This window comes from Gadus chalcogrammus, chromosome 7, assembly GCF_026213295.1.
Source record: "Gadus chalcogrammus isolate NIFS_2021 chromosome 7, NIFS_Gcha_1.0, whole genome shotgun sequence".
NCBI lineage: Eukaryota > Metazoa > Chordata > Actinopteri > Gadiformes > Gadidae > Gadus > Gadus chalcogrammus.
Window position 1 is genome coordinate 32,047,106 of NC_079418.1, and position 25,250 is coordinate 32,072,355.

General features: G+C 52.1%; 1 protein-coding gene across 8 annotated transcripts in view; it reads right to left on the minus strand.

Moving 5' to 3' along the window:
• Positions 1 to 362: 362 nt before the first annotated feature.
• The window catches only part of acaca (acetyl-CoA carboxylase alpha), a 55,050-nt gene continuing 30,162 nt past the window's right edge, over positions 363 to 25,250 (minus strand). For all 8 annotated transcript variants that reach the window (XM_056595586.1, XM_056595588.1, XM_056595587.1 and 5 more), the window contains 21 exons: positions 24,190 to 24,231; positions 22,805 to 23,020; positions 22,141 to 22,296; positions 20,696 to 20,920; positions 19,207 to 19,362; positions 18,142 to 18,288; positions 16,907 to 17,176; positions 16,384 to 16,481; positions 15,688 to 15,808; positions 15,000 to 15,110; positions 9,878 to 10,021; positions 9,351 to 9,471; positions 8,738 to 8,834; positions 8,241 to 8,337; positions 7,711 to 7,846; positions 7,238 to 7,415; positions 6,195 to 6,307; positions 4,633 to 4,787; positions 2,900 to 3,070; positions 887 to 1,023; positions 363 to 529 (listed from right to left, as the gene is read on the minus strand). In XM_056595586.1, coding sequence (XP_056451561.1) covers positions 403 to 529; positions 887 to 1,023; positions 2,900 to 3,070; positions 4,633 to 4,787; positions 6,195 to 6,307; positions 7,238 to 7,415; positions 7,711 to 7,846; positions 8,241 to 8,337; positions 8,738 to 8,834; positions 9,351 to 9,471; positions 9,878 to 10,021; positions 15,000 to 15,110; positions 15,688 to 15,808; positions 16,384 to 16,481; positions 16,907 to 17,176; positions 18,142 to 18,288; positions 19,207 to 19,362; positions 20,696 to 20,920; positions 22,141 to 22,296; positions 22,805 to 23,020; positions 24,190 to 24,231 — 3,018 coding nt within the window. In that variant the 3' untranslated portion in view covers positions 363 to 402. The remainder of the gene's footprint in view (positions 530 to 886; positions 1,024 to 2,899; positions 3,071 to 4,632; positions 4,788 to 6,194; positions 6,308 to 7,237; positions 7,416 to 7,710; positions 7,847 to 8,240; positions 8,338 to 8,737; positions 8,835 to 9,350; positions 9,472 to 9,877; positions 10,022 to 14,999; positions 15,111 to 15,687; positions 15,809 to 16,383; positions 16,482 to 16,906; positions 17,177 to 18,141; positions 18,289 to 19,206; positions 19,363 to 20,695; positions 20,921 to 22,140; positions 22,297 to 22,804; positions 23,021 to 24,189; positions 24,232 to 25,250) is intronic.

Below are 25,250 nucleotides of genomic sequence, written 5' to 3' on the forward strand. Positions count from 1 at the left end.
GGCGTGCGCCGTGGGGCTGTGGCGATGGCTCCTCCAATTACCCCCAGACTCCAGCGGGGGGCGTCGCGGTCATTGGGAGACGGGCTGGGGCAATGTGGGGGGGGGGGGGGGGGGGGGGGAGACGGGAGGAGAAAGAGGGAGAGGAGAGAGGATGGAGAGAGGAGAGCTGGGAGGAGTGGGGAGAGAGAGACAGAGATGGAGAGAGGAGCGATGGGAGAAGAGAGAGGATGGAGAGGGGAGGGGGAGGGGGAGGAGAGAGAGGATGAGAGGGGAGGGGGAGGGGGAGGGGAGAGAGGGGAGCAAAGAGGCAGAGATGGGAGGAGGGAGGGGAGGGACGAGAGGGAGGGGGGGGGGGGGGGGGGGGAAGAGAGCGAGGGAGAGGGAGGGGGTCTCTCGGCCCCTCTAGGTGGAGGACGAGGTCTCCATGGTGGACAGGATGCGTACGACCTCGGCCCGCTGCGTGGGGGAGATGTGCTGGGTCATGTGGACGATAGAATCCATGGCAACCTCAGGGTTGGCTTGGACCAGGCTGGGGGGGGGGGGGGGGGGGGGGCACAGGGAGGGAATGAGGTCATGACCCTTCCTTCGCATCCATTCATCCTCCAACTTAAAGCGAATGAAAAGTCTTCTGAACATATTCTGCTGAGAGATTAATACACTTGTAGACCAATACAATAATTGATTAGGATTATTTCACGTTTTGTGCTTTAGTGAGGCAAATGTTCCTTTACCACGACAACACTGCCTTTCAAATGTTAAAGTTTGAGATAAACTCTTAAATAAATGATGATGAGAAAGATCAACCCCATGTTGATCTGGAAGGTCTCTGATGTCAGGTAGGGTGCGTGCGTGTGTGTGTGTCTGTGTGCGTTTGTGCGTGCGTTACCTGCGTATCTGCTTGAGGATGTGGTCTCTGCGGATGTACTTGATGTTCTCGTCGACGACAGACCGCGCCCCCTCCTCCTCCGCCAGCTGCCTCTCCAGCCAATCAACCACCTCCTCGTTATCATCCCACAGGTAGGCCTGCACACAACCCGCAGCCAATCAATTAATCAATCAATACATCAATACATCAATACATCAATCAATCAATACATCAATCAATCAATCAATCAATCAATACATCAATACATCAATACATCAATACATCAATCAATCAATCAATAGATCAATCAATCAATCAATCAATCAACCACCTCCTCGTTATCGTTTGTTTAAGGTAGGCCCTCAGTAGACAATCAATTGTTAAGATCAATCAATCGATCAATCAAATAAATGTATTATTCATTCAAATCAATCATAGTTCTGGTAAAGAAATAAACGACATGAAACCATTAAAAATAAATATTTATATAATGGATACCGCTACAACCATTACTACCACTGCTAACTACTGCTAAGGTCCTACTAGCTAAACCCGCTAGTGAGGAGGACGCCAGTATGGCGAGGTCCTGAGCGCTCACTAAGCGGGCTTCAGCAGGCTTAGGCCCTGGTGGCGGACGCCTGCTCTCAGGTCCAGAGAGCCTCAGGACTACAGAATACCTTTACTGTGAAAGAACAGCATTCAAACTGATAAACGCTTTTATTGTGAGGGAAATATTGTCCTCTTCACAACACAACACAACAAACCATTATTTAAAATAAACAATGGAGTGCTTTTGTTGCCTGGCCCCAACGGAGGGAAGGAAGAAAAGAAAAATGAATATTCATCCATTTCTGAAACCTCCGATATTAAACAAAGCCAGGATTAGCGTCCATTTTACAGGGAGGGGGGGGGGGAGGGGTCGGGGTGTGTGCGTGTGAGTGTGTGTGTGTGTGTGTGTGTTCGGGGGGGCATTCAACGTCTCTCTTTATGAGCGCCTGGACTTGAGGTCCGGCAGAACCCTTAATGCCCGTATTAATCATCTCTAATCTGTTTGCTTTTAATTAAGAAACAGCGTGTTGCCGTGCTATCTGCCCCAGCCAGCCCGGTGATTAATGACGCCGGGGCACATCACTGGAGCCCCGGCAGCCAATGGGAGGCCTGCTTCTTAATAGTCCTCAGACAGAAAGACTGGGGACGGCTAGCCCTAGCTCTGCGGCTAGCCCCCGGGGCGCTAACCGCCTCCGATGGACCCCTTCCACCTCCAGGGTCCCTATTCATTGACGCTCGTATCTCGGTTTGGATCAATAGGACTCGATATAATTCCACCAACGTTCCTGCCCCTCTGTTGCGCCCTGCGGTCATGTGATGGTAGACTAGACGTGGGTTTCTTGGAAAACTGAGGACCAAGAGACGTGGTCCCCACTTATTGTTTGTTGTAGGTCTTGGCGCTTAAAAATAGTACTTGTGTAGCATCTTATCCTAGCTATCTTTGTTGTATACGTCTAGAGTCCCCACTATTCAGAGTCCCCTCAAACAGGCCTAGAATGAGGTTCAATCAAGCTTAGAGTTAGAGGAACTCATGTTCTTCACAAATTGGCCTTGGCTGATTTGGGACGTTTTGCAATAACCCAAACCAAGAGATGTGTGTATAATTAGAATGTGACAAAAAACTCTGAAATCGTTACCATAATGCTAATCCTGAAGCCATGATTATATTGTAATGATTATATAAGTCAAACATTGGCCCAGTTAATTAACCCGTTTCCCTTTGGCTGATATTACATTAAATAATGAGTCATTATTGCTGAAATAAAGTATGAATATGATCTACAAATGTAAAATTGTTTAACTAAGTAAGAACAAGAAACAAAAATAGTCATCATCACATCTCTTTAGGTGAGTTTACATCTGTAAACCCTTTAGACTGTGAAGACAGACAGACAGACAGACAGACAGACAGACAGACAGACAGACAGACAGACAGACAGACAGACAGACAGACAGACAGACAGACAGACAGACGGCCAGTCTCACCTTGACGGTGCCCTCGGCCTCGACGAACCAGCGCCGTAGCATGGCCTGCACCTGTCCGTCGGTAAGCTCGTTGTTGGCCGCGTGGATCTTGCCCTTCACCGTGTCCTCCAGCAGGAGCCGCCGCAGACGCCAGTAGAAGAACTGCCGCGAGGTCGGCCACTCCAGGATGTCCTGTCGGAGAGGATAGCTTTATTAGCATGGAGGCTAACAGATAAACGCCCGCTAGGCTGGCGCGGACGCGGATAAACACATAAAGTTTGTTCACTGGGGGCTGACCAACGGAGAATGGTTTTGTACGCATTGAGGCTAACAAACAAATAACAGTTTTGTTAACGTGGGTGCTAACAAACTAATAAACTGTTTTACTAGCGTAGACAAAAATAGCCAAACCTTTATGGTGGTTTTTGTTAGCTAGGTGCTAAAAAACCAATAAACAGTTTAACTGGCGTACACAGAAACAACCAAATCATTTGTGTTGGTTTTTGTTAGCGTAGATACGAACAAACAGGTCTGCATCAACGCTAAAAAAAACTGACAAATAACCGTTTCATCAGCTTGACAAAATTACAATTTCGTTTCTGTAGTTGGGAGTAAATGCCCCATGTCCTGATAGCGTAGCGATGGTTGGAACTGTGGAAAGTTATTCTATTGTTCTAACGGAAATATTTCCCATCAGCGCTTAATTTTAACTGATCAGAAAACTAAAGAAAGTCTTTATCCCCCTCAGTTATTGCAGAATCTAATACCAACTGCAGCAATGAGTATTAGGCAATGAAGTGGAAGACATTTATATGAATATACATATAAGAGAGAGAGAGAGAGAGAGAGAGAGAGAGAGAGAGAGAGAGAGAGAGGAGAGAGAGGAGAGAGAGAGAGAGAGAGAGAGAGAGAGAGAGAGGAGAGAGAGAGAGAGAGAGAGAGAGAGAGAGAGAGAGAGGAGATGAGAGAGAGAGAGAGAGAGGAGAGAGAGAGAGAGAGAGAGAGAGAGAGAGAGAGAGAGAGAGAATGGCCGCCCGAGGCAGGTCTGTGGTTGCCGGGGCGATGGACCAGGGTCATCGCGTGATAATTAGAACAACACATCCCGAGCCTCAGAGGAATGCGGGATTGGCTAGGAATATTTCCCCTCGGCCAATCACAGATCAGCGTGGATAACAGAAGGTAGCGCCTTGTTTTCATGACACAACGCAGGAAGTTAAACAGAGATTATAAGTGTGGGAATAAAGGTAAGTCAGTCGACCCATCAGGGGTCAGTCTGTGTCAGCAGGAGAGTTGTTCGGGTGTTCGACTCCCAGCGGGAAGGCTCTGGGTTCAAAGGTCAAGATGTCTAACATTAAGCTGCTTAACAAACCAGCATTTCATAAAGTAAATGAATGGGTTGATCGCATGAAAGTGTATGTTAATGAAGTTAAATCTTACAAAGTGATGATATGTAAAAGTATTAGCCGTTGGAATAATTGACACACTGGATCAAACCTGGTGAACAAACGACTTATTCTAAGCTTTTGAAAAATGTTTTTAAATGCTGCATCACCGAAACCGCTCCTCAGAGGCCATCTGACATCATCAGCTCGAACCATGATGTCCCGTCCAGAGAGGAAGTGATGCAACGTCCAGACAGACAGGAAGTGATGTCACGTCTAACAAAGGTAGTGTCTCCTCTCACCCTGATAGCCCGCGCCGTCCGTTGTAATACCATGTATACAACAATAGTGTAATCTATATCTCAGTCTCACCGTGATGACGCCCTTCTCCTGCATGCGTCCGGGCGTGTCGTGGAGGTCGGCGAACTGCACCGCCACCTGGTGGTAGATGGGCAGCAGGAACTCCTCGCGCTCCTTCAGCTTGCCCTCCAGCTCCTTCCTCTCGACGGGGTTCAGCTCGGGGGTCCCTGCGGGGAGAGAGTCCGAGACACTTCCTTCAGTGGGGAGACGGGAGACAACATGTGGTCGATGGTCATTCGGGTATTCCGTTCAGTTTCACTCGGCGCAGTTTTAACTCAGACAAACGTGATTTATTATTTCTTTCTTTTTACTGCGCTTTAAGGGGACCTTGAGGGTGCAATAAAAACATACTAATTCTTATATTATTATTCTTATATTATTATCTCTATTATTCTTATGTCATGTGAATGTACCGCTATTTACTACATCGCCGTGGTGCAGCACTCTCATCAGCACCAGTTTGGATTGGACGCTCTGAAGTCGCTTGGATCAAAGCGTCTAAACGTAAACAACGCACGACTCTCACACGGCTGTGTGAGTTAAACACAGCCGTCCGTCAGTCTGCCCGTCCGTCCGTCCGTCCGTCCGTCCGTCCGTCTGTCCATCGCTCACAACACCCATCCACGGGTTCCCCCTGAACCGCCTCTCACTAACTGCTACGCACACGCACACACACACACACACACACACACACACACACACAGACACACACACACACACACTAAAAATAACGCACTGCTGACCAAAGCACCGGCCTGCTGTCAGCAAAGGAGAGTGATTTCTGTCAATTCGCCAATTGGTGAGACCTCCATACCCCCACCTCCACCCCCAACCCCTACCCCCACCTCCACCTCCACCCCCACCTCCAACCCCACCCCCACCCCCACCCTAGCTGAGATCGCCTCCAGCCCCCAACGAGCCCACACAGCACCCCCACCTCCCAGGAGCCCAGGGGAGGAATCGATAGGTGGGGAGGGGAGGGCGGAGGTGGGGGGGGGGGGGGTGGAGGAGGGGGTGGAGGAGGGGGGGGGGGGTGGAGGGGGGGGTGGTGCTAGATGATGAGGGCAGGCTGAGGATTGATCCCAGGCTGTGATTGACACCTCCAGAGCTGTGAAGATCATACCATCCAACGGAGATAAAAACAAGTGCCCCACCCCCCCTCCCCCTGACGGGGGGGTGAGGGGGGAGGCAATCTTTGACGGCTTTTCATTTTGGCGCTGGCGTTGTCAAGACATTTTTAAACGATTGTATTTGTTCTTAGTGTCACATATTTGAGTCCAAAACTGGCAACTCCTGTGTTCATTGTTGATTATTTTCTATTTATATTGTTATTCATATTTTATATTCAATTAAAAGGTTTTTTCTTACTTGGGCCTTGATGAAAGGCGCTATACAAATCAAATTATTTTTTTATCCTAATTGTGTATCTTAACCAAAGTCCCAACTTCCAGCCTGGTTTGGGGTTTCGGGGAGGTCTGCTGAACCCATCGGAGGACCTCAGGACCTCCGCTAGCCGGGGTCTGACGCCTTCTGAGACGCTGCGGTGAGCAGTGCAAGGCCCCCGGTGGACTAACCCAGCCGCTCGGACAGGCCGGTGTAGACGGGGTCCACCCTCCTCATGGTCTTCACCAGGTCCTTCCTCCTGAACTTGATCTCCACCGTGCCCTCGGCCTCCAGAACGCCGCCCCTGGGGAGAGGAGAAGGTGGAGGTCAGTGACAGACAGGAGCACCGCACAACGACAACAGACGACAACCAAGACAACAACAAACGACAACCCGAAACAAGACAACTAAACCACAGCACAACAACAACAGACGACAACCAAGACAACAACAAACGACAACCCGAAACAAGACAACTAGACCACAGCACAACAACAGCAGACGACAACCAAGACAACAACAAACGGCAACCCGAAACAAGACAACTAGACCAGAGCACAACAACAACAGACGACAACCAAGACAACAACAAACGACAACCCGAAGCAAGACAACGAGACCACAGCACAACAACAACAGACGACAACCAAGACATCAACAAACGACAACCCGAAACAAGACTGTTGGGTAAACAAGAAAACACTAAAAAACAACTAGAACACAGCAAAACAACAACAAACGACCAAAACAACAAACAACAACCAATACAAGTCTGTTGGGTAAACAAGAACACCAAAATAACAACCGGCAAACACAACCAGAAACACCAAAACAACAACCAGAATACAACCAAATACACCAAAACATCAAACAACATAACACAACAACCATAGCACAACAACCATAACACAACCAAATGCACCATAACAAAACCAAATACACCATAACACAACCAGATTCACCATAACACAACCACCACACAACCAGATACACCACAACCATCACACAACCAGATCCACCATAACACAACCAGATACACCACAACCATAACACAACCAGATACACATAACACAACCATAACACAACCAGATACACCATAACACAACCAGATACACCATAACACAACCAGATACACAATAACACAACCAGATACACCATAACACAACCATAACACCACTATAACACCACCCCATTGGTTCAGCAGGGGTGTGGGCGGTCTCTCGGCGGGGCTCACCGGCTGTCCTTGTCAGCGTACATCTCCATGTGGCGGGGGTTGATGGTGGGGTCGATGACCACCCAGGACCCCCCGCGGAGCTCCGCCTGGGGGGGGATGTACACCAGCACGGGCTGCCGGTACTCCCGCAGCCCATCCACGATGTACGCCCCGAACTTCAGCACCTGGTCGTACATGTCTGGGGGGGCAGAGAGACAGGGTGGGGGTCAGGGTGGGGGTCAGGAGGTCAGGGTGGAGGTCAGGGAGGGGTCGGGGAGGATGGAGGTCAGGGTGGGGGTCAGGAGGTCAGGATGGGGGTCAAGAGGTTAAGGTGGAGGTCAGGAGGTCTGGAGGTCATGGTGGAGGTAAGGGTGGGGGTCAGGAAGTCAGGGCGGGGGTCAGAAGGACAGGGTGGGGGGCAGGAGGTCAGGGTGGAGGTCAGGGGGTCAGGGTGGGGGTCATGGGGGGAAGTCAGGGTGAAGCCGCATTCGTACCCTTCATGCCCCCGGAGAAGCCCCTCCAGTTGGCGAACACCATGAGAGGCAGGCCCTCGCGGTTCAGGTCCTTGATGGCCTGGGCCGTCTTGAAGGCCGAGTCGGGGAACCACACCTGGCCCGCCTGCTGGATGACCTGCAGGGCCGATCAATAGGGCGTCAACACACAGCCACACCGCGATCCCTTATCAATGACCCGTACAATCAATACACAGCCACACCGCGATCCATAATCAATGACCCGCACAATCAATACACAAACCACACCACGATCCCTTATCAATGACCCATACAATCAATATAAAATCCATTCAAAATCAATTCCCCGATCCCACAGTAATCAATACAGAATCAATACACGATCACACAATCAATACAGAATCAATAACCGATCAAACAATCAATACCCTGTTCAGATCAATAACCATGAATATCTGACCCATACCCAATCACACAACCCGATCAATTGCAGAAGATGTGTGTGAGTGCGCGTGCGTGTGCGTGCGTGCGTGCGTGCGTCCAGCTCTTACCTTGGCCTCAGAGTCCAGGTTGGCCGGATCAGCTGGGATGGTCAGCTCTACCGACCTGGTCTCCACGGCAACCACTCCGGTAGGGATTCCTCCCAACCTTTATTTAAAACATCACACGTTACAAACCTACGTGACAAACACCAACACCTCACACACACACACACACAAAGACAGATATTCTCTCTCTCACACACACACACACACACACACACACACACACACACACACACACACACACACACACACACACACACACACACACACACACACACACACACACACACACACACACACACACACACACACACACAGATTCTCTCACACACACACACACACACACACACACACACACACACACACACACACACACACACAACACACACACACCACACACACACACACACACACACACACACACACACACACACACACACACACACACACGGGGTGGGGGGGGGGGGGGGGGGGGGGGGGGGGGGGGGGGGGGTGCAGCCTACCGGGCGCGGCCCACCACCACGCTCTGGGCCCACGGCTGCATGATCTCCATGAAGGAGCCCTGGTCGAAGAAACCACTCTGCCAGGAGCCCTTAGGGGCTGGGGGAGGAGCAGGGGGGGGGGGGAGGAGGAGAGGGAGGAGGAGAGGAGGAGGAGGAGGAGAAGAGGAGAGGAGAAGAGGAGGAGGAGGATTAGAGGAGGTGGAGGAGGAGAGGAGGAGGAAGAGGAGGGGAGAGGAGGAGGAGGAGGAGAAGAGGAGGAGGGGAAGAGGAGGAGGAGGAGGAGAGGGAGGAGGAAGAGGAAGAGGAGGAGAGGGAGGAGGAGCAGGAGGAGGGGGAGGAGGAGAAGAGGGAGGAGGAGGAGAGGGAGGAGAGAGAAAGAGGAGGAGGAGGAGCAGAAGGAGAAAAATAATAAGAGTTACTATTTCTGACTATGTTGTCATTGGACAGACACTTTTATCCAGAGTGATACAGACCATTAAGGAGCAGGTCAGGGTTAAGCGGCGTTTTGCTGAAATGGGGCTCTTTAAAACCCAAACCCTAGACAGCCCCTTTAACCAGGAGACCTGGAGGTAAACAGGCTCCTTCAACCCAGGCCTGTGGAAGGGGGTCTTACACTGACTGGGGCGTCCGGACAGCATCCAGCGGGGGTCGTAGGGGGCCTTGGTGGGGATGAACTCGATCAGCCGGTCGATGGGGTCCTTGGCGCTGAGAATGGGCCCCGGGCTGGCGTTAGTCTGGAGACGCAGGAGTCAGAATCACACAGAAATCACACAGAGAAATCACACAGAAATCATACAGAGAAATCACACACAGAAATCACCATCTGTATTGTATTTGTGATTTGTTGAATGAAAAATAGAGCAAATGTAAAAATACAAAAGCAACTATAATTGGATATTAAATAAATTAAACAGGTAATTTCATCTAACAATAATATATATTTGTACGGATATACCAATAGTAGTAGTAGGACTCATAACTTACATTTCTGCATTACCTTGCGTCACTAATTTGCAATAAAAAATTCCAAATTCCAAAATTTTTATCACAATTGTGTGTTTAGTCTACGAATGTCTAGTTTGAGCTGGATTCTGTGGTTCTAACGTATTCAAACTGTGACCCCCTGGTCCCGGTCCTCACCTTGGGCATGTAGGACAGCCACTGCAGGAGGGTGAAGACGCCCTCGAAGTCATCGCACACGGTGGAGTGGGTCACACCGTTGTTGTGCATGATCTGGATCCCCCCCAGCTGGTTGTTTGACGTGTACACCTCGCTGCCCAGAACCTGGAGAAACATAAATAAATACGTTAAATATCATATACCACGACATAACAGAACACACACACCTCCCTGCCCATGACCTATAATACATATGATATCACGTACCATAACATAACATAACACACCCCTCACTGCACAGTACATATTTGTAAAACTATCTGCCAAGTATCTGGTCAAACACAAATATGACACATTATGATATCATACAATATAACATAATTAACACCCCTCTTCCCAGCACAGGGTGTCAAAAACAAATCTGGTATTATGATGTAATATAATGCAGAACTCCCTGACTCAGAGCAACTAAAACACAAACAAAACCTCCAAATGTAGATTTCAAATAATACAATTCAAACGCTGCATACAAAATGCATTGCATTACAGCAACACATTACATTTTAGTTTTGCTTGAGCTGTCTGTGACAGACACACACACAGTGTGTGTGTGTGTGTGTGTGTGTGTGTGTGTGTGTGTGTGTGTGTGTGTGTGTGTGTGTGTGTGTGTGTGTGTGTGTCAGGTTGAATAACGCACGACAACGAGAGTACTACACAACTCCTGCTGTGTAAAGAACTGCCTCTGTGCGCTAGCTAGCTATAATATAAACCAACCAGCTAGCTATAAACCAACTCCGTCTCAAAACGCACATGAACAGCCGGCAGGTTACAAACATAAAGACTGAGAGACAGAGGGAGACAGAGAGAGAGACAGAGAGAGAGACAGAGAGACCAAGAGATAGAGTGAGGCAGAGAAAGAGAGACAGAGAGACAGAGAGAGAGGCCGAGAGAGAGTGAGACAAAGAGACAGAGAGACAGAGAGAGAGAGAGAGAGAGAGGCCGAGAGAGAGTGAGACAAAGACAGAGAGACAGAGAGAGAGACAGAGACAGAGAGAGAGACAGAGACAGAGAGAGAGTGAGACAAAGACAGAGAGACAGAGAGAGAGACAGAGACAGAGAGAGAGTGAGACAAAGACAGAGAGACAGAGAGAGAGAAAGAGACAGAGAGAGATACAGAGCAGGACAGAGAGAGAGCGACCAAGAGAGAGTGAGAGAGTGAGACCGAGAGAGCGAAATAGAGCGAGACATTAAGAGAGTGAGACCAAGAGAATGAGAGCGAGAGAGTGAGACTGAGAGAGCGAGATAGAGCGAGACCTAAGAGTGAGACCAAGGGAGTGGGAGCGAGAGTGAGACAGAGAGAGTGAGATAGAGCGAGACCGTAAGAGATTGAGACCAAGAGAGAGTGAGACCGAGAGAGTGAGAGCGAGAAAGAGGCGGTGAGACAGTGAGACGGAGGGAGAGCGAGACCGAGAGAGAGAGTGAGGGCGAGGGAGAGGGCGAGCGAGCGAGAGGTCACTGGGGAGGATCAGTGTTCTCTCCTTCCTCCCTCCTCTCGGTCATCATTTACTTTCTTTATCACCGCTAACGTCGGCCGCGCCGCCACAAATCTGCAGCGCGCCGCTAAAGCTGTCAGCCGGCCGGCCGGGGCCCCGCGCTCACCTTGACACGCACACCCTGCTCCACCTCCCCATCCCTCTACCCCACCCTGCTCCACCTCCCCGTCCCTCTACCCCACCCTGCTCCACCTCCCCATGCCTCTACCCCACCCTGCTCCACCTCCCCATCCCTCTACCCCACCCTGCTCCACCTCCCCATGCCCTCTACCCCACCCTGCTCCACCTCCCCATGCCCTCTACCCCACCCTGCTCCACCTCCCCATCCCTCTACCCCACCCTGCTCCACCTCCCCATGCCCTCTACCCCACCCTGCTCCACCTCCCCATCCCTCCTACCCCACCCTGCTCCACCTCCCCATGCCCTCTACCCCACCCTGCTCCACCTCCCCATCCCTCTACCCCACCCTGCTCCACCTCCCCGTTCCTCCTACCCCACCCTGCTCCACCTCCCCATGCCCTCTACCCCCACCCACGAGACCTCCCCCGCCTCCTCCACCCCACCCACCGAGACCTCCACCATCTCCTCTACCCCCACCCACTGAGACCTCCAACCACTGGGACCTCCACCCCAACCACGAGACCTCCACCTCCCCCACCTACGCTAGGTACGTGGTAGGTATGTGTATGTGTGTGTGTGACCTCCCCCGCCCTCCTCTACCCCCACCCACCGAGACCTCCACCCACTGGGACCTCCACCCCCCCACCTCCTCTACCCCACCCTCCTCCACCCCCCCCTCCTCCACCCCCCCCGCCTCCACCACCCCCACCCACCTCCACCTCCCCCACCTCCTCTACCCCACCCATCGAGGCCTCCGACCCCCCGCCTCCTCCACCCCCACCCACGAGACCTCCACCGTCACCTCCACCCCCCCACCTACGCTAGGTACGTGGTAGGTATGTGTGTGTGCATGTGTGTGTGTATGTGTGTGTAGTAGCTGTACAGCTCTGTCTATACTGTGTATGAGTGTGTGTGTGTGTATGTGTGTGTAGTAGCTGTACAGCTCTGTCTGTACTGTGTATGAGTGTGTGTGTGTGTATGCCTGTGTAGTAGCTGTACAGCTCTGTCTATACTGTGTATGAGTATATCACAGCTCACTGGGCTATGTGCAGTTAGTCTCAGACCTAACAAACAAAAAAAAGAAAGAAAGCCTGATCCCGGACTGTAGTTTGGGTTGAAACATTCCCGACCCTTCCAAGTAACAACTTTTTCCCGAATAATGTCTGTTTGCCGCCATGTATGCTTATTGTAACCCTGAGTGACTCCCTCCACCAAACACCACTTTAAAAACTCATTTACAGCCCACAGGAAGCCCCCCCCCCCAGCCCCCAGCGTCTCCCTGTGATTGGCTATCACCGGCTCTCTGTTCTCATCATGGACGTCTAATGGGAGAGTTGATTTAAAAACCACCGCAGCTTGTTACAAAGGAGAGGAGGACGAGGAGGAGGAAGAGGAGAGCTGCAAATGGATATGTCATCATTGATCTATTTGCATGTTTTGTCATGTCGCAAATTTGTCACGTAATTTGGAGAGGAGTCGCGTTAATGGACTGATGAGTAAATGGAGGAGACATGCACGAGGAGCACGCAAGCACGCACGCACGGCACGCACGCACGAACGGCACGCAGACACACACACACACACACAGACACATTCAAACATATGCAGCTAAACACACACACACACACACACACACGCACACTCATGCACGCAAAGTAAACACACGCATGCACACACATTCAAACATATGTAGCTAAACACACACACACACACACACACACACACACACACACACACACAGAGAGACAAAAACAATCTGTCTCAGCAAAACTTTCATTTTGATTAGGAACAAATGATATGGGTGCAGGAGGCTGCGCCGCGGCCCCGAGCTATTTCTATGCAAATAACAACTGCCTGTTCTCTTTCAATTATAGCAGGCTGACTGACAGGCAGCGCGCAGGCAGACAGTCAGAGAGAGGCAGACGGGCAGGGAGAGAGAGAGAGAGAGAGAGAGAGAGAGAGAGAGAGAGAGAGAGAGAGAGAGAGAGAGAGAGAGAGAGAGAGAGAGAGAGAGAGAGAGAGAGAGAGAGAGAGAGAGAGAGAGAGAGAGAGAGAGAGAGAGAGAGAGATACAGACAGGTAGACAGACAGGCCGGGAGAGGGAGAGAGGGACACTGGCAGGGAGAAAGAGGGAGACGGGCAGGGAGAGAGGCAGAGGCAAGCTGAGAGGCCGAGTGAGAGAGAGACGGGCGAGAGAGAGAGATGGAGGGAGGGAGGGAGGGAGAAAGAGAGAGAGGGAGGGAGACAGAGACAGAGAGACAGAGAGACAGAGAGAGAGAGAGAGAGAGAGATATGTACAGACATGCAGGCAGAAAGGCATAGAGAGAAGAGACAGGAAGGCAGATAGGGGACGGAGAGGGAGACAGGCCGACAAACAGAGAGACAGGCAGGCAAGCAAACTGGCCTGAACACAGACAGGCAGAGAGAGAGCGACAGAGAGGCAGACAGACAGGCAGGCAGGCCGGTAGCCAGCCAACCAGCCAGCCAGCCAGCCAGAAAGGCAGACAGACAGGCAATCAGACAGAGAGCCAGCAAGGGCAGGTAGAGATGCAGCCATGCAACCAGCCAGCCGGGCAGCCAGGCGGAGCAGCCCTTAGGGGGAGGGCCGGGGGGGGGGGCCTGACCAGCCGGAACCAGCCGCCGTGATGTGATGTGAAGTGTGTACTCCATTACAAACCCCATCTCCTTTGATTTAGACGTCGGCCCTCCGCCCGTGTTTGTGTGTATTTGTGTGTGTTTGTGTGTGTGTGTGTGTGTTTGTGTGCGCTGTGTGAAGGCGCGACCACAATGGCTCTGGGCCCGCCGTCGCTCCTCTCAGTACGAACAACAAAACCACAGCGGAAAATAACCAGCGCTCTCCTGTTCTGGGACAAACCAACGTCGGGCTTGACGACGGTGGCGATCGGGGGCCTGACTACACTCTTGTTTAATTACTTATGATCGATATTTAAGTTGTGACGTCACAACATCCAGACGTTCCCACTCATACTTCTCTAAACGTGGCATCGGGTTATACTTCAGGTTTGCAGTCCTGTCTTCTATCTCCCGATGGCCAGTGTTTGAAGACCTCCTGCTTAACCAACGCAGTCCAGTGCAGAGGAGGTGTCTGTCCAGCGTTATTAAGCGGTCAGGAGCGTTGGTCTGGTCTCCACAACGCCGCACTGCTGCAGAACACCAGGCCGTCCACTCCACTGCACACCCCCCCCTACTGGGGCTTGAGTGGGACTGTGTCTGTCTTAGTGAGTGTGTGCGCGTAGTCGTGTGTGTGTCCGTAGTCATGTGAGTGAGTGGGTGAGCGTTTATGTGTGCGGGTGCGTGAGTGTGACCGTGTGAAATTATGCGTGTGTGGTGATGTGAGTGTGAATGTGCGTGCGTGCGCGTGTGTGGTTGCGTGTATGCATGAAGGTGCGTGTCGTGAATGTGAGTGCGAGTGTGTGCATTACGTGTGCGTGTGTGTGTGCGAGTGTGTACCTTGTTGAGCGCGCCCGCACCGGTCAGGATGATGTGGGAGTTGTCCACCTGGATGGTCCTCTGGCCCAGACGCACCAGGTACGCCCCGATGCCAATGGCCCGGCACGTCACCTGGGAGTGAGAGGGTGAGGGGGTGAGAGGGTGAGAGGGTGAGAGGGAGAAGGAACGAAAGGAGGAGGATGAGAGGGTGAATTCATTAAATAATCAGAATGAATGAAGAATAAGTGTGTGACTGGGTGTGAATGAGTGAATGTATGACTGAATGAGTGAGTGAATGTTCGTCAATCAATGGGTGCAGGTATTAGTGAATAAGTGTGAGCTATCTTTGTTGTCTACGGTTAATGGGTTTACCTAGTGATTGTTAGTGCTTAGCACTTAGTTGTATGAACAACCTTACTACCGACAGCGATTTATTGTCGTTTCTCTTACTTCTGACAAATGCACTGATTGTAAGTCGCTTTGGATAAAAACGTCTGCTAAACGCCCTAAATAAATATAGATGTAAACGTGTGTGAATGGGTGATTTGTTTACTCTACGTCTGAGGGTTGAATATGTTTTTACCATACATACCCCATACAGAAATCACAATACTGTAGTAACCAGGTTTGAATTAAAACAGGAGAGGTGGCGTGTGGATGAATGAGCGTATGAACGTTATGAAGGTATGAATAGAGTTGTGCTCCTCACCAGGTTCATGGTGATGATCTCGTCGTAGGCCAGGGACGACTCTCCAGCGATCATCCCAGAGCCCTTCAGGTTCTCCACCCCCAAACCCTCCTCCTTACCGATGATGTCTGTGATCCTGTACCTAGAGACCCCCCCAAACACACACAAGGTTAGCACTCCCTAGTACTGGACCCCCAACACACACAAGGTTAACACTCCCTAGTACTGGACCACACACACACACACACATTTACACTCCTTTAATTTCCCTTAGCACACGCACACACACACATTTACACTCCTTTAATTTCCCTTAGCACACGCACACACACACACACACACACACACACACACACACACACACACACACACACACACACACACACACACACACACACACACACACACACACACACACACACACACACACACGATGATGAGGGGTTGATGATGAGGGGTTAATGATGAGGGGTTAATGATGAGGGGTTGATGATGAGGGGTTAATGATGAGGGGTTGATGATGAGGGGTTAATGATGAGGGGTGAATGATGAGGGGTGAATGATGAGGGGTGAATGATGAGGGGTTGATGATGAGGGGTTGATGATGAGGGGTGAATGATGAGGGGTGAATGATGAGGGGTGAATGATGAGGGGTGAATGATGAGGGGTGAATGATGAGGGGTGAATGATGAGGGGTTGATGATGATGAAGCCACACCTGGATTCCCCTTCGTCCTCCACGTGTTCACACTGCACTGAGTTCAGCGCTGAGACCTTCTTGTAGTCCTGGGGGGTCAGGTACAGGTACTTGAAGCCCTGCAGGAACACACACACCCCGTCCAGACACGCTTCAGAACCACAAACCGGTTCAGAATCTCTTCAGAACCCAAACCAACTTGGAACAAAACCAGTTTAGAAGAACCAAAAGCCACTTGGAATACAAACCAGTTCATAACCACAAACCAACTTGGAACTCAAACCAGTTCAGAACCCAAACCAACTTGGAACTCAAACCAGTTTAGAATCCAAACCAGTTTAGAACCCAAACCAACTTGGAACTCAAATCAATGAAGAATGTCTTTAGAACCAAACCGGTTCAGAATCCCCTTAGAACCAAACACGGTTACAACCCAATCCAACCTGAGACTCAAACCAGTTCAGAATCAGTTAGGAACATAAACAAACTGGGAACCCAACCAGCGTAGAACCAGTCCGGTGGCACCGGCGGCCCTGCGCCGTACCTTGTAGGGGTCGGCGGGGTCCTGCCACGCCACGTGGAACATGTGCCTGATCTCCTCGGCCAGGCCGATGCGGGCGCCGCTGTTGGCGGCGATGTAGACCCGCGGGATGCCGTCGGCACGCGCCATCTCCGACGCCTGCAGGAACAGGACGTCCTCCTGCGGCCCGAAGGAGCCGATCTTGTGCGTGATGTCGTTGCTGATGACGACCACCTCGCGACCCGACGGGTACTCCGGCGTGCGCATGGTCATCCGCCACGCCACCATGCCGATCTGGGGGGGGGGGAGATGGGTCAGAGGGCGGAGCCCCGATGTAACCATGGGAACAGAAGGTCCCCGGATTTAGAGTCGGGGATCCATAAAGTCCATCTCCTCGTGTGTTTGTTGATATTAACAGTTGTGTGGTTTGTTTTAATGATTAAAAAATGGAAAGGTTTGGAGACGTAACCTGAGACATCCTTGCAGTTATCATCTCATTAAGGTTGAAATTGTTTGGAAAAGATTGGAGTGTAAAAGAGAAGTTGTGCATTATGGTTCAGGGGAAACTAATAGCCTTCGTTATATAAAAACAATTTGACTGTTTAACCGAACAAACGAGCCACAGATGTGCAGAGCCACCTAGAGAGCAGAGGAGGTATTACACATTCTAACTGTAGTTATTATAGATACAGGCTGTAGTTATTATAGATACAGGCTGTAGTTATTATAGATACAGGCTGTAGTTATTATAGATACAGGCTGTAGTTATTATAGATACAGGCTGTAGTTATTATAGATACAGGCTGTAGTTATTATAGATACAGGCTGTAGTTATTATAGATACAGGCTCTTCTGGCAGTCATGAAAAGACTGAAGGTCTGAAGGATATATAAATAGACAGGGGGAGAGAAAGAGACAGAGAGACAGAGAGAGAGTCAGATGATGAGGAGAGAGAGCAAGAGAGATAGTTTATGAAAGCTGGAAAAGGAGAGACAGATTATAAGAGACCGAGAGAGACAGAGAGAGGGAGACAGATGATGAGAGAGAGAGACCGATTGAAGGAGAGACAGACGATGAGAGAAAGACAGATGATGAGAGAGAGAGACAGATGATTAGAGCGAGACAAATGATGAGAGAGAGAGACAGTTTACGATGAGAGAGAGGCAGATAATGAGAGGGCCAGAGAGAGGGCGAGACGATGACAATGAGAGGGACATAAACTGAGCAAAAGACAGACGTGGAGACGGACAGGGTCCCACCTCGTTGCCGCCAGGCAGCCGGTTCATCTGCACCAGCTGGCCCTGGGGGTCCAGAACCAGCTCGGTGAAGGTCAGCAGCTCAGAGGGCAGAGGGCACTTGGGCAGGTCGGCGAAGGCACTGCAGGAGGCCCAGTGCTTCTTCAGGGCCTGGAAACACACACACACGGTTTATGTTTTATCATGACTCTGGTATTGATGTGTAGCATTATGCAGTGTCTTGGTAGTATGCTGGAATATTTTACATAATTTACATAATAAAGTGCGTCATGTCGTGTTTTATGAACAACATGTGGTTTACTATGACTGAGGAACTTCAACATCGACAAGGTTCAACTTGACCTCCTCGCTCTGACCAACGGTACAACTCTTATTAATCAGAGTGAATGTAAAGTAACACATTGATTAACATCCTATAGACACAGTGAAGGATGTTGAAGAACATCCCCCAGCACCTGATATAAAAACGCTTTTAAACAAAGATCAGCCTCCTGTTCCTCCTGGGACGAGGCCGACTGCGGCGAGGCGTGGCTCGCTGAGGCCTACCTTACAATTACAATTAGGGCATTTAGGAGACTCTTTTATCCAAAGCGACTTAATACACACATTGACACACCGACGGCAGCGTCAACCATGCAAGGCGAACTAGCAACCTTTCGGATACAAGACAGCTTCTCTATCTCATGAGCTAAGCCGACCTTGATGAGGCTTGTGTGAGGCCTACCTGTCTGAGGCGTGTGTGAGGGTGTGAGAGGCCTACCTGTCTGAGGCTGAGCGTGGTGAGGGTGTGTGAGGCCTACCTGTCTGAGGCGTGTGTGAGGGTGTGAGAGGCCTACCTGTCTGAGGTGTTTGTGTGTGAGGGTGTGTGAGGCCTACCTGTCTGAGGTGTGTGTGAGGGTGTGTGAGGCCTACCCGTCTTAGACGTGTGTGAGGGTGTGTGAGGCCTACCTGTCTGAGGCGTGTGTGTGTGTGATGGTGTGTGAGGCCTACCTGTCTGAGGTGTGTGTGTGAGGGTGTGAGAGGCCTACCTGTCTGAGGTGTGTGTGTGGGAGGGTGTGAGAGGCCTACCTGTCTGAACATCTCGGGGAAGTCGTAGACGTAGGTTGTGCCCAGGCTCTGGGCCTGGAAGCGCTTGGACTGCAGCAGGTCCTTGGTGACGTAGGGCGTGTTGATCAGCATGCCGTGCAGCGGGCCCTGCTTGTCCCCGTAGGCCTGGAACATGATCTGGACACACAGGGGGGAGACGGTCAGGGGGGGAGGGAGACGGGTCAGGGGGGGAGGGAGACGGGGTCTCCAGAGACACGACGTCAAACAATCGCCAAACAACGAGAACCAAAAGAGCAATGAGATGACGTGAAGAAGAGAGTGTGTTTTATTTCTGCTGGCTGGGATAAGGGCTGTGTCTTAGCCCTACTGTGTTATTATGGTCTGTTGCCGTTTTCACTGTGGGACTTTTGATAATGTAAAGCACATTTTGAAAAGTGTGTTACGATTCATTATCACGCATACGGTACTTTGATTGTTGACATTGAATCGCCAGTTTATCTGATGTGACTTTACTGGTTATAAATGATCAGATATCAGATGGTTTTACATGTTCATCTCTTAACAGTTACAAGACACAACCTTAGGATAAATTTGTAGTTTCTTGCTGAAACATTTTTGTTTCCACTTGATACACAAATTCAACCAAAAACAAACCAACATAACAGTGACATGAAAAACTACACACAACAGACGACAACAAATGGCCCCAATGTCTGTGGTGGATGGTATGGATGGAGAGGGGCTCACCTCACCGGACCAGTGCAGACGGCCCTCACACACTCATCTCTACTCACTCAGCCCCCACACACACACACTCAGCTACACACACACACACACTCACCTCCACTCAGACTCACCTCAACACACACCGCTCCCACTATAATCATCTCCACACACACTCCCAGACACTAAATCTAGTTCTGTTCATCTCCTCGTCTCTGTTTCTGTTCCCTTCACGTTCTGAGGACAGGGCTCGGAGATACTAATGAAACCACCTGTTCAGGGTGTTTGACTCCCAGTCACTGGATTCGCTTCCCCTATGCTGACCGCCACCCTCCAGGCAACTTTGCGCAACAAGCGCTAACCCCTAGCTTCCCCTAACTGCCCCATACCTGCCCCCTACCTGCCCCATACCTGCCCCATACCTGCCCCATACCAGCCCCATACCAGCCCCATACCTGCCCCTCCCTGCCCCATACCTGCCCCTCCCTGCCCCATACCTGCCCCATACCTGCCCCATACCTGCCCCATACCTGCCCCATACCTGCCCCATACCTGCCCCATACCTGCCCCATACCTGCCCCATACCTGCCCCATACCTCCCATCCTTGGTCTGAATAAGTTGCTGAGGGGGAAATAAATTACAAGATGTATAAATAAATGTATTTATTGAATACTACATAATAAGGAGAGGGTGGGGAAGGAGAAGGAGGAGGAGGGGGAGGTGGAGGAGAGAGGGTGAGGTGGAGGTGGAGGAGGGGCAGATGGAGGATGAGTGTGAGCGCCCCACCTGTCGGTCTTTGGGCCCCACCTGTCCCGTCCTGGAGTCGGTGACCTCCTTGTACAGGCTGATGTCCAGGTAGTAGCCCGACTCGTTGGTGAGGAAGAGGCGGATGGGGATCTGGTGGCCGGTCGGCGTCAGGCGGATGTTGATCTTCAGCTCGGCCTGCAGCACCCGCAGCTTCCAGAGGCGGCTGCCGTAACGCATCACCATGGAGCGCACGGACTCCTCGATCTGGAGGAGGAGGAGGAGGAGGGGGACATGAGGAAGAGGAGCGCATCACCATGGAGCGCACGGACTCCTCGATCTGGAGGAGGAGGAGGAGGAGGGGGACATGAGGAAGAGGAGGAGGAGGAGGGGGACATGAGGAAGAGGAGCGCATCACCATGGAGCGCACGGACTCCTCGATCTGGAGGAGGAGGAGGAGGAGGGGGACATGAGGAAGAGGAGCGCATCACCATGGAGCGCACGGACTCCTCGATCTGGAGGAGGAGGAAGAGGAGGGGGACATGAGGAAGAGGAGCGCATCACCATGGAGCGCACGGACTCCTCGATCTGGAGGAGGAGGAGGACATGAGGAAGAGGAGCGCATCACCATGGAGCGCACGGACTCCTCGATCTGGAGGAGGAGGAAGAGGAGGGGGACATGAGGAAGAGGAGCGCATCACCATGGAGCGCACGGACTCCTCGATCTGGAGGAGGAGGAGGAGGAGGAGGAGGAGGAGGGGGACATGAGGAAGAGGAGCCATCACCATGGAGCGCAACGACTCCTCGATCTGGGGGCGCGGCGGGGGTTAGGAGGCAAGCACAGGGAGAGGGAGGGGGTTCTGCGTCAGGGCTAGGGTTCTATTTTAGTATTCTACGTAAGGGTTAAGATTCTAAGTCAGGGTGACTGTTCTACGTCAGGGTTGGTGTTCTACGTCAGGGTTGGTGTTCTACGTAAGGGTTAGGATTCTAAGTCAGGGTTACTGTTCTACGTCAGGGTTGGTGTTCTACGTCAGGGTTGGTGTTCTACGTCAGGGTTGGTGTTCTACGTCAGGGTGACTGTTCTACGTCAGGGTGACTGTTCTACGTCAGGGTTGGTGTTCTACGTCAGGGTGACTGTTCTACGTCAGGGTGACTGTTCTTCGTCAGGGTTCTACGTCAGGGTGACTGTTCTTCGTCAGGGCTAGTGTTCTACGTCAGTCTCGACAGGGTTAAGGTTCTATGTCAGGGTTCCACTGCAGGGCTAGTGTTCTACGTCAGGGTTGGTGTTCTACGTCAGGGTTGGTGTTCTACGTCAGGGCTGGTGTTCTACGTCAGGGTTAAGGTTCTACGTCAGGGTGTTCTACGTCAGGATTGGTGTTCTACGTCAGGGTTAGGGTTCTACGTCAGGGCTCTACGTCAGGGTTCTACGTCAGGGTTCTACGTCAGGGTTCTACGTCAGGGTTCTACGTCAGGTGGCGGGGGCTGACCTTGGAGGGGTCCATGATGACGGTGGGGACGAAGTTGAGGAAGATGTGGTTGCAGTCGGTCCTGACGGTGGTGTTGTTGAAGGCCACCTCCAGCTCGTCCATGGCCTCCAGCAGCAGACGCTCCGCCTCGTTGTGGAGGTACTCGAAGGAGGCCTCCTGCAGGGGGACACACCCATCAGGACCAGGTCTGACAGGACCAGGTCTAACCCAGGACCAGGTCTGACCAGGACCAGGTCTAACCCAGGTCCAGGTGTACCCGTGACCAGGTCTAAACCGGGACCAGGTCTAACCAGGACCAGGTCTGACAGGACCAGGTTTAACCCAGGACCAGGTCTGACAGGACCAGGTCTGACCCAGGACCAGGTCTGACCCAGGACCAGGTCTGACCCGTGACCAGGTCTAACCCGGAACCAGGTCTAACCAGGACCAGGTCTAACCCGGGACTAGGTCTAGGTCTGCGGGGCAGGACCCACCTTGAGGACCAGGTCTGTCCCAGGACCAGGTCTGACCAGGACTAGGTCTGACAGGATCAGGTCTAACCCAGGACCAGGTCTAACCCAGGACCAGGTCTACCATGGGGACCAGGTCTGACCCAGGACCAGGTCCACTGGGACCAGGTCGAGGTCCAGGGGGACCAGGTCGAGGTCCAGGGGGCGGGACCCACCTTGGTGACGAGGTCCGAGTGGCGGATGATGGCGCGGACGAAGAAGCGGTAGTCGGTGACCTCGATGCCCTGCTCCACGCGCGCGGCGCCCAGGTACAGGTGCATCTTGTGGTTGGCGCAGGGGATGGCCGTCAGAGCGAAGTTCCTCATGCGGTTCAGCTCCAGCTGGAAGGCCAGCGCAGGCTCCAGGTGGCGGTAGATACGGTCCTCCTCGAACTACAGGGAGAGACCGTCAGAGGGAGACCGTCAGAGAGACGTCAGGGGGGAGACCGTCAGAGGGTGACCGTCAGAGGGGAGACCGTCAGGGGGGAGACCGTCAGAGAGACGTCAGGGAGGTTTGTTCAGGAGACCTGAACAAAGGTCAGAAGGTTATAAACCCCTGGCGTAGTGATCGCCGTTCAAAAGGTTCTGGGTTCGATACCCTCTGTCCACCTTAAGGTCCCTTTGACCACTACCCATTCAGTAGATGACATGAATCCAGGAAAAGGCTCACTGCACGTCTCTCTGGATGGAAGCGTCTAACTAGTGGACCAGTGGGAGTAATTTTAAGTGTTCTTCTGGGGGTGCTTCTCCTTATCTACACTACAAGGCAGCGCTGCTACACGTCAGAGCTACCAGGGAAGCAGGGCTATCACGGCGGTCATTAGCAGCAGCCAATCAGGAGTGGAGATTAGCACGATTTCAGAAGTGGAAGCGGGAAGATGCCTTTGAGCCACGCGCCCGTATTAAGTCAATTAACGCCAAGGCAATCTCCATCTTGGACGCTCTCCTAATGGGTGTCATCTCTCTTAAATGGGAGACATAATTAAATAGTTCATTACTTTAATGAGTTTCCGTGGCGACGCTGAAGAGAGCCAAACGAGGGGGCTCGTGGGAGAGCGATCGTGATGTACCCCAATGTGTACTACAATGTGTGTGTGTGTGTGTGTGTGTGTGTGTGTGTGTGTGTGTGTGTGTGTGTGTGTGTGTGTGTGTGTGTGTGTGTGTGTGTGTGTGTGTGTGTGTGTGTGTGTGTGCGCGCGTCATTCATCTTCCTTATGAAGGTATATATTTAGAAGTTTAAACATTATTTCTATATTGATATATCTTTTTTTAAATATCCATTACTTTAAACGTGCTAATGTACTCGAGGAATTTCTTACGTTGTCTGTCACTCGCTACGGTGTGTGTGTGTGTGTGTGTCATTCATCTTGCTTATGAAGGTTTATATTTAGAAGTTTAAACATTATTTCTATTTAAATATACATTACTTTAAACGCGCTAATGAACTCAAGGAAACGCTTACATTGTCGGTCCCTCGCTACGGTGTGTGTGTGTGTGTGTGTGTGTGTGTGTGTGTGTGTGTGTGTGTGTGTGTGTGTGTGTGTGTGTGTGTGTGTGTTTACCTTGTCTCTCGCTCGGAACGTGAAGAACTTCGGAAACTCTCTCTGTGGGAGAGAGTGGTAATGAGAGGGAGGGAGGGAGGGAGGGAGGGAGGGAGGGACAGAGGGAAAGAAGTGTTGAGTTAACAACAACACAGAAGGTCCACAACATCATGTAAATGCCCCCGCCCCCTCCCCCCAGCCCCAGCGCTGTGTTGTGGTTGGGCGGACAGCACATGCATTTAAAGTGCATCATTTGGCTGAGCGGCCCGCACAGTCGCCTTGAAACCAAATCACGGAGCGCGGGTCGGAGCCGGGAACGCCGCGGCGGCTCAAGTGAGCGTCGATCGGCGTTCATCAAAAGCTCGTTTACATTCAGAGGACCCCTCGCCCCCCCCCCCATCCCGCAGTAATGGGGGCGCTGTCCGGCCTGCGGCGTGAATCAGCGTGTATTCACACGGACCGCTTGAGCACATAATGACGACGGAGGGAAACACACGATGTGTAACCCCCCCCCCCCCCCCCCCGCCCCCCTCCAGACAACCAACTGACAATCCAGCGCGCTCATGAATAAAACATCGCCTCTTTCACCCCACGTTTCCACTTCAGGGCGGGCGGGCTGGGCCTTTGTTTTTTCCGTGACCCTGAGAGACACCGCCTCTCGACCAATCAGAGGGCCGTTCATCACCTCTCCCCCCCCCCCCCAGGACTCGTTGGTAAACACAAACGGCGCCGGAAGAACCGCAGACTCACACGGACGCACGTCACGCCGGCGGTAGGCGCCGTGCGGACGGAAGGGGGGCGGTGATTCAGCGGTGGGGAGGGGGTGAGAGGAGGGAGGGGGTGAGAGGAGGGAGGGGGTGAGGGGAGGGAGGGGGTGAGGGGAGGGAGGGGGTGAGGGGAGGGAGGGGGTGAGAGGAGGGAGGGGGTGAGGGGAGGGAGGGGGTGAGGGGGTGAGAGGGTGAGGGGGGTGAGGGGGTGAGGGGGTGAGAGGGTGAGGGGGTGAGAGGAGGGAGGGGGTGAGAGGAGGGAGGGGGTGAGAGGAGGGAGGGGGTGAGGGGAGGGAGGGGGTGAGGGGAGGGAGG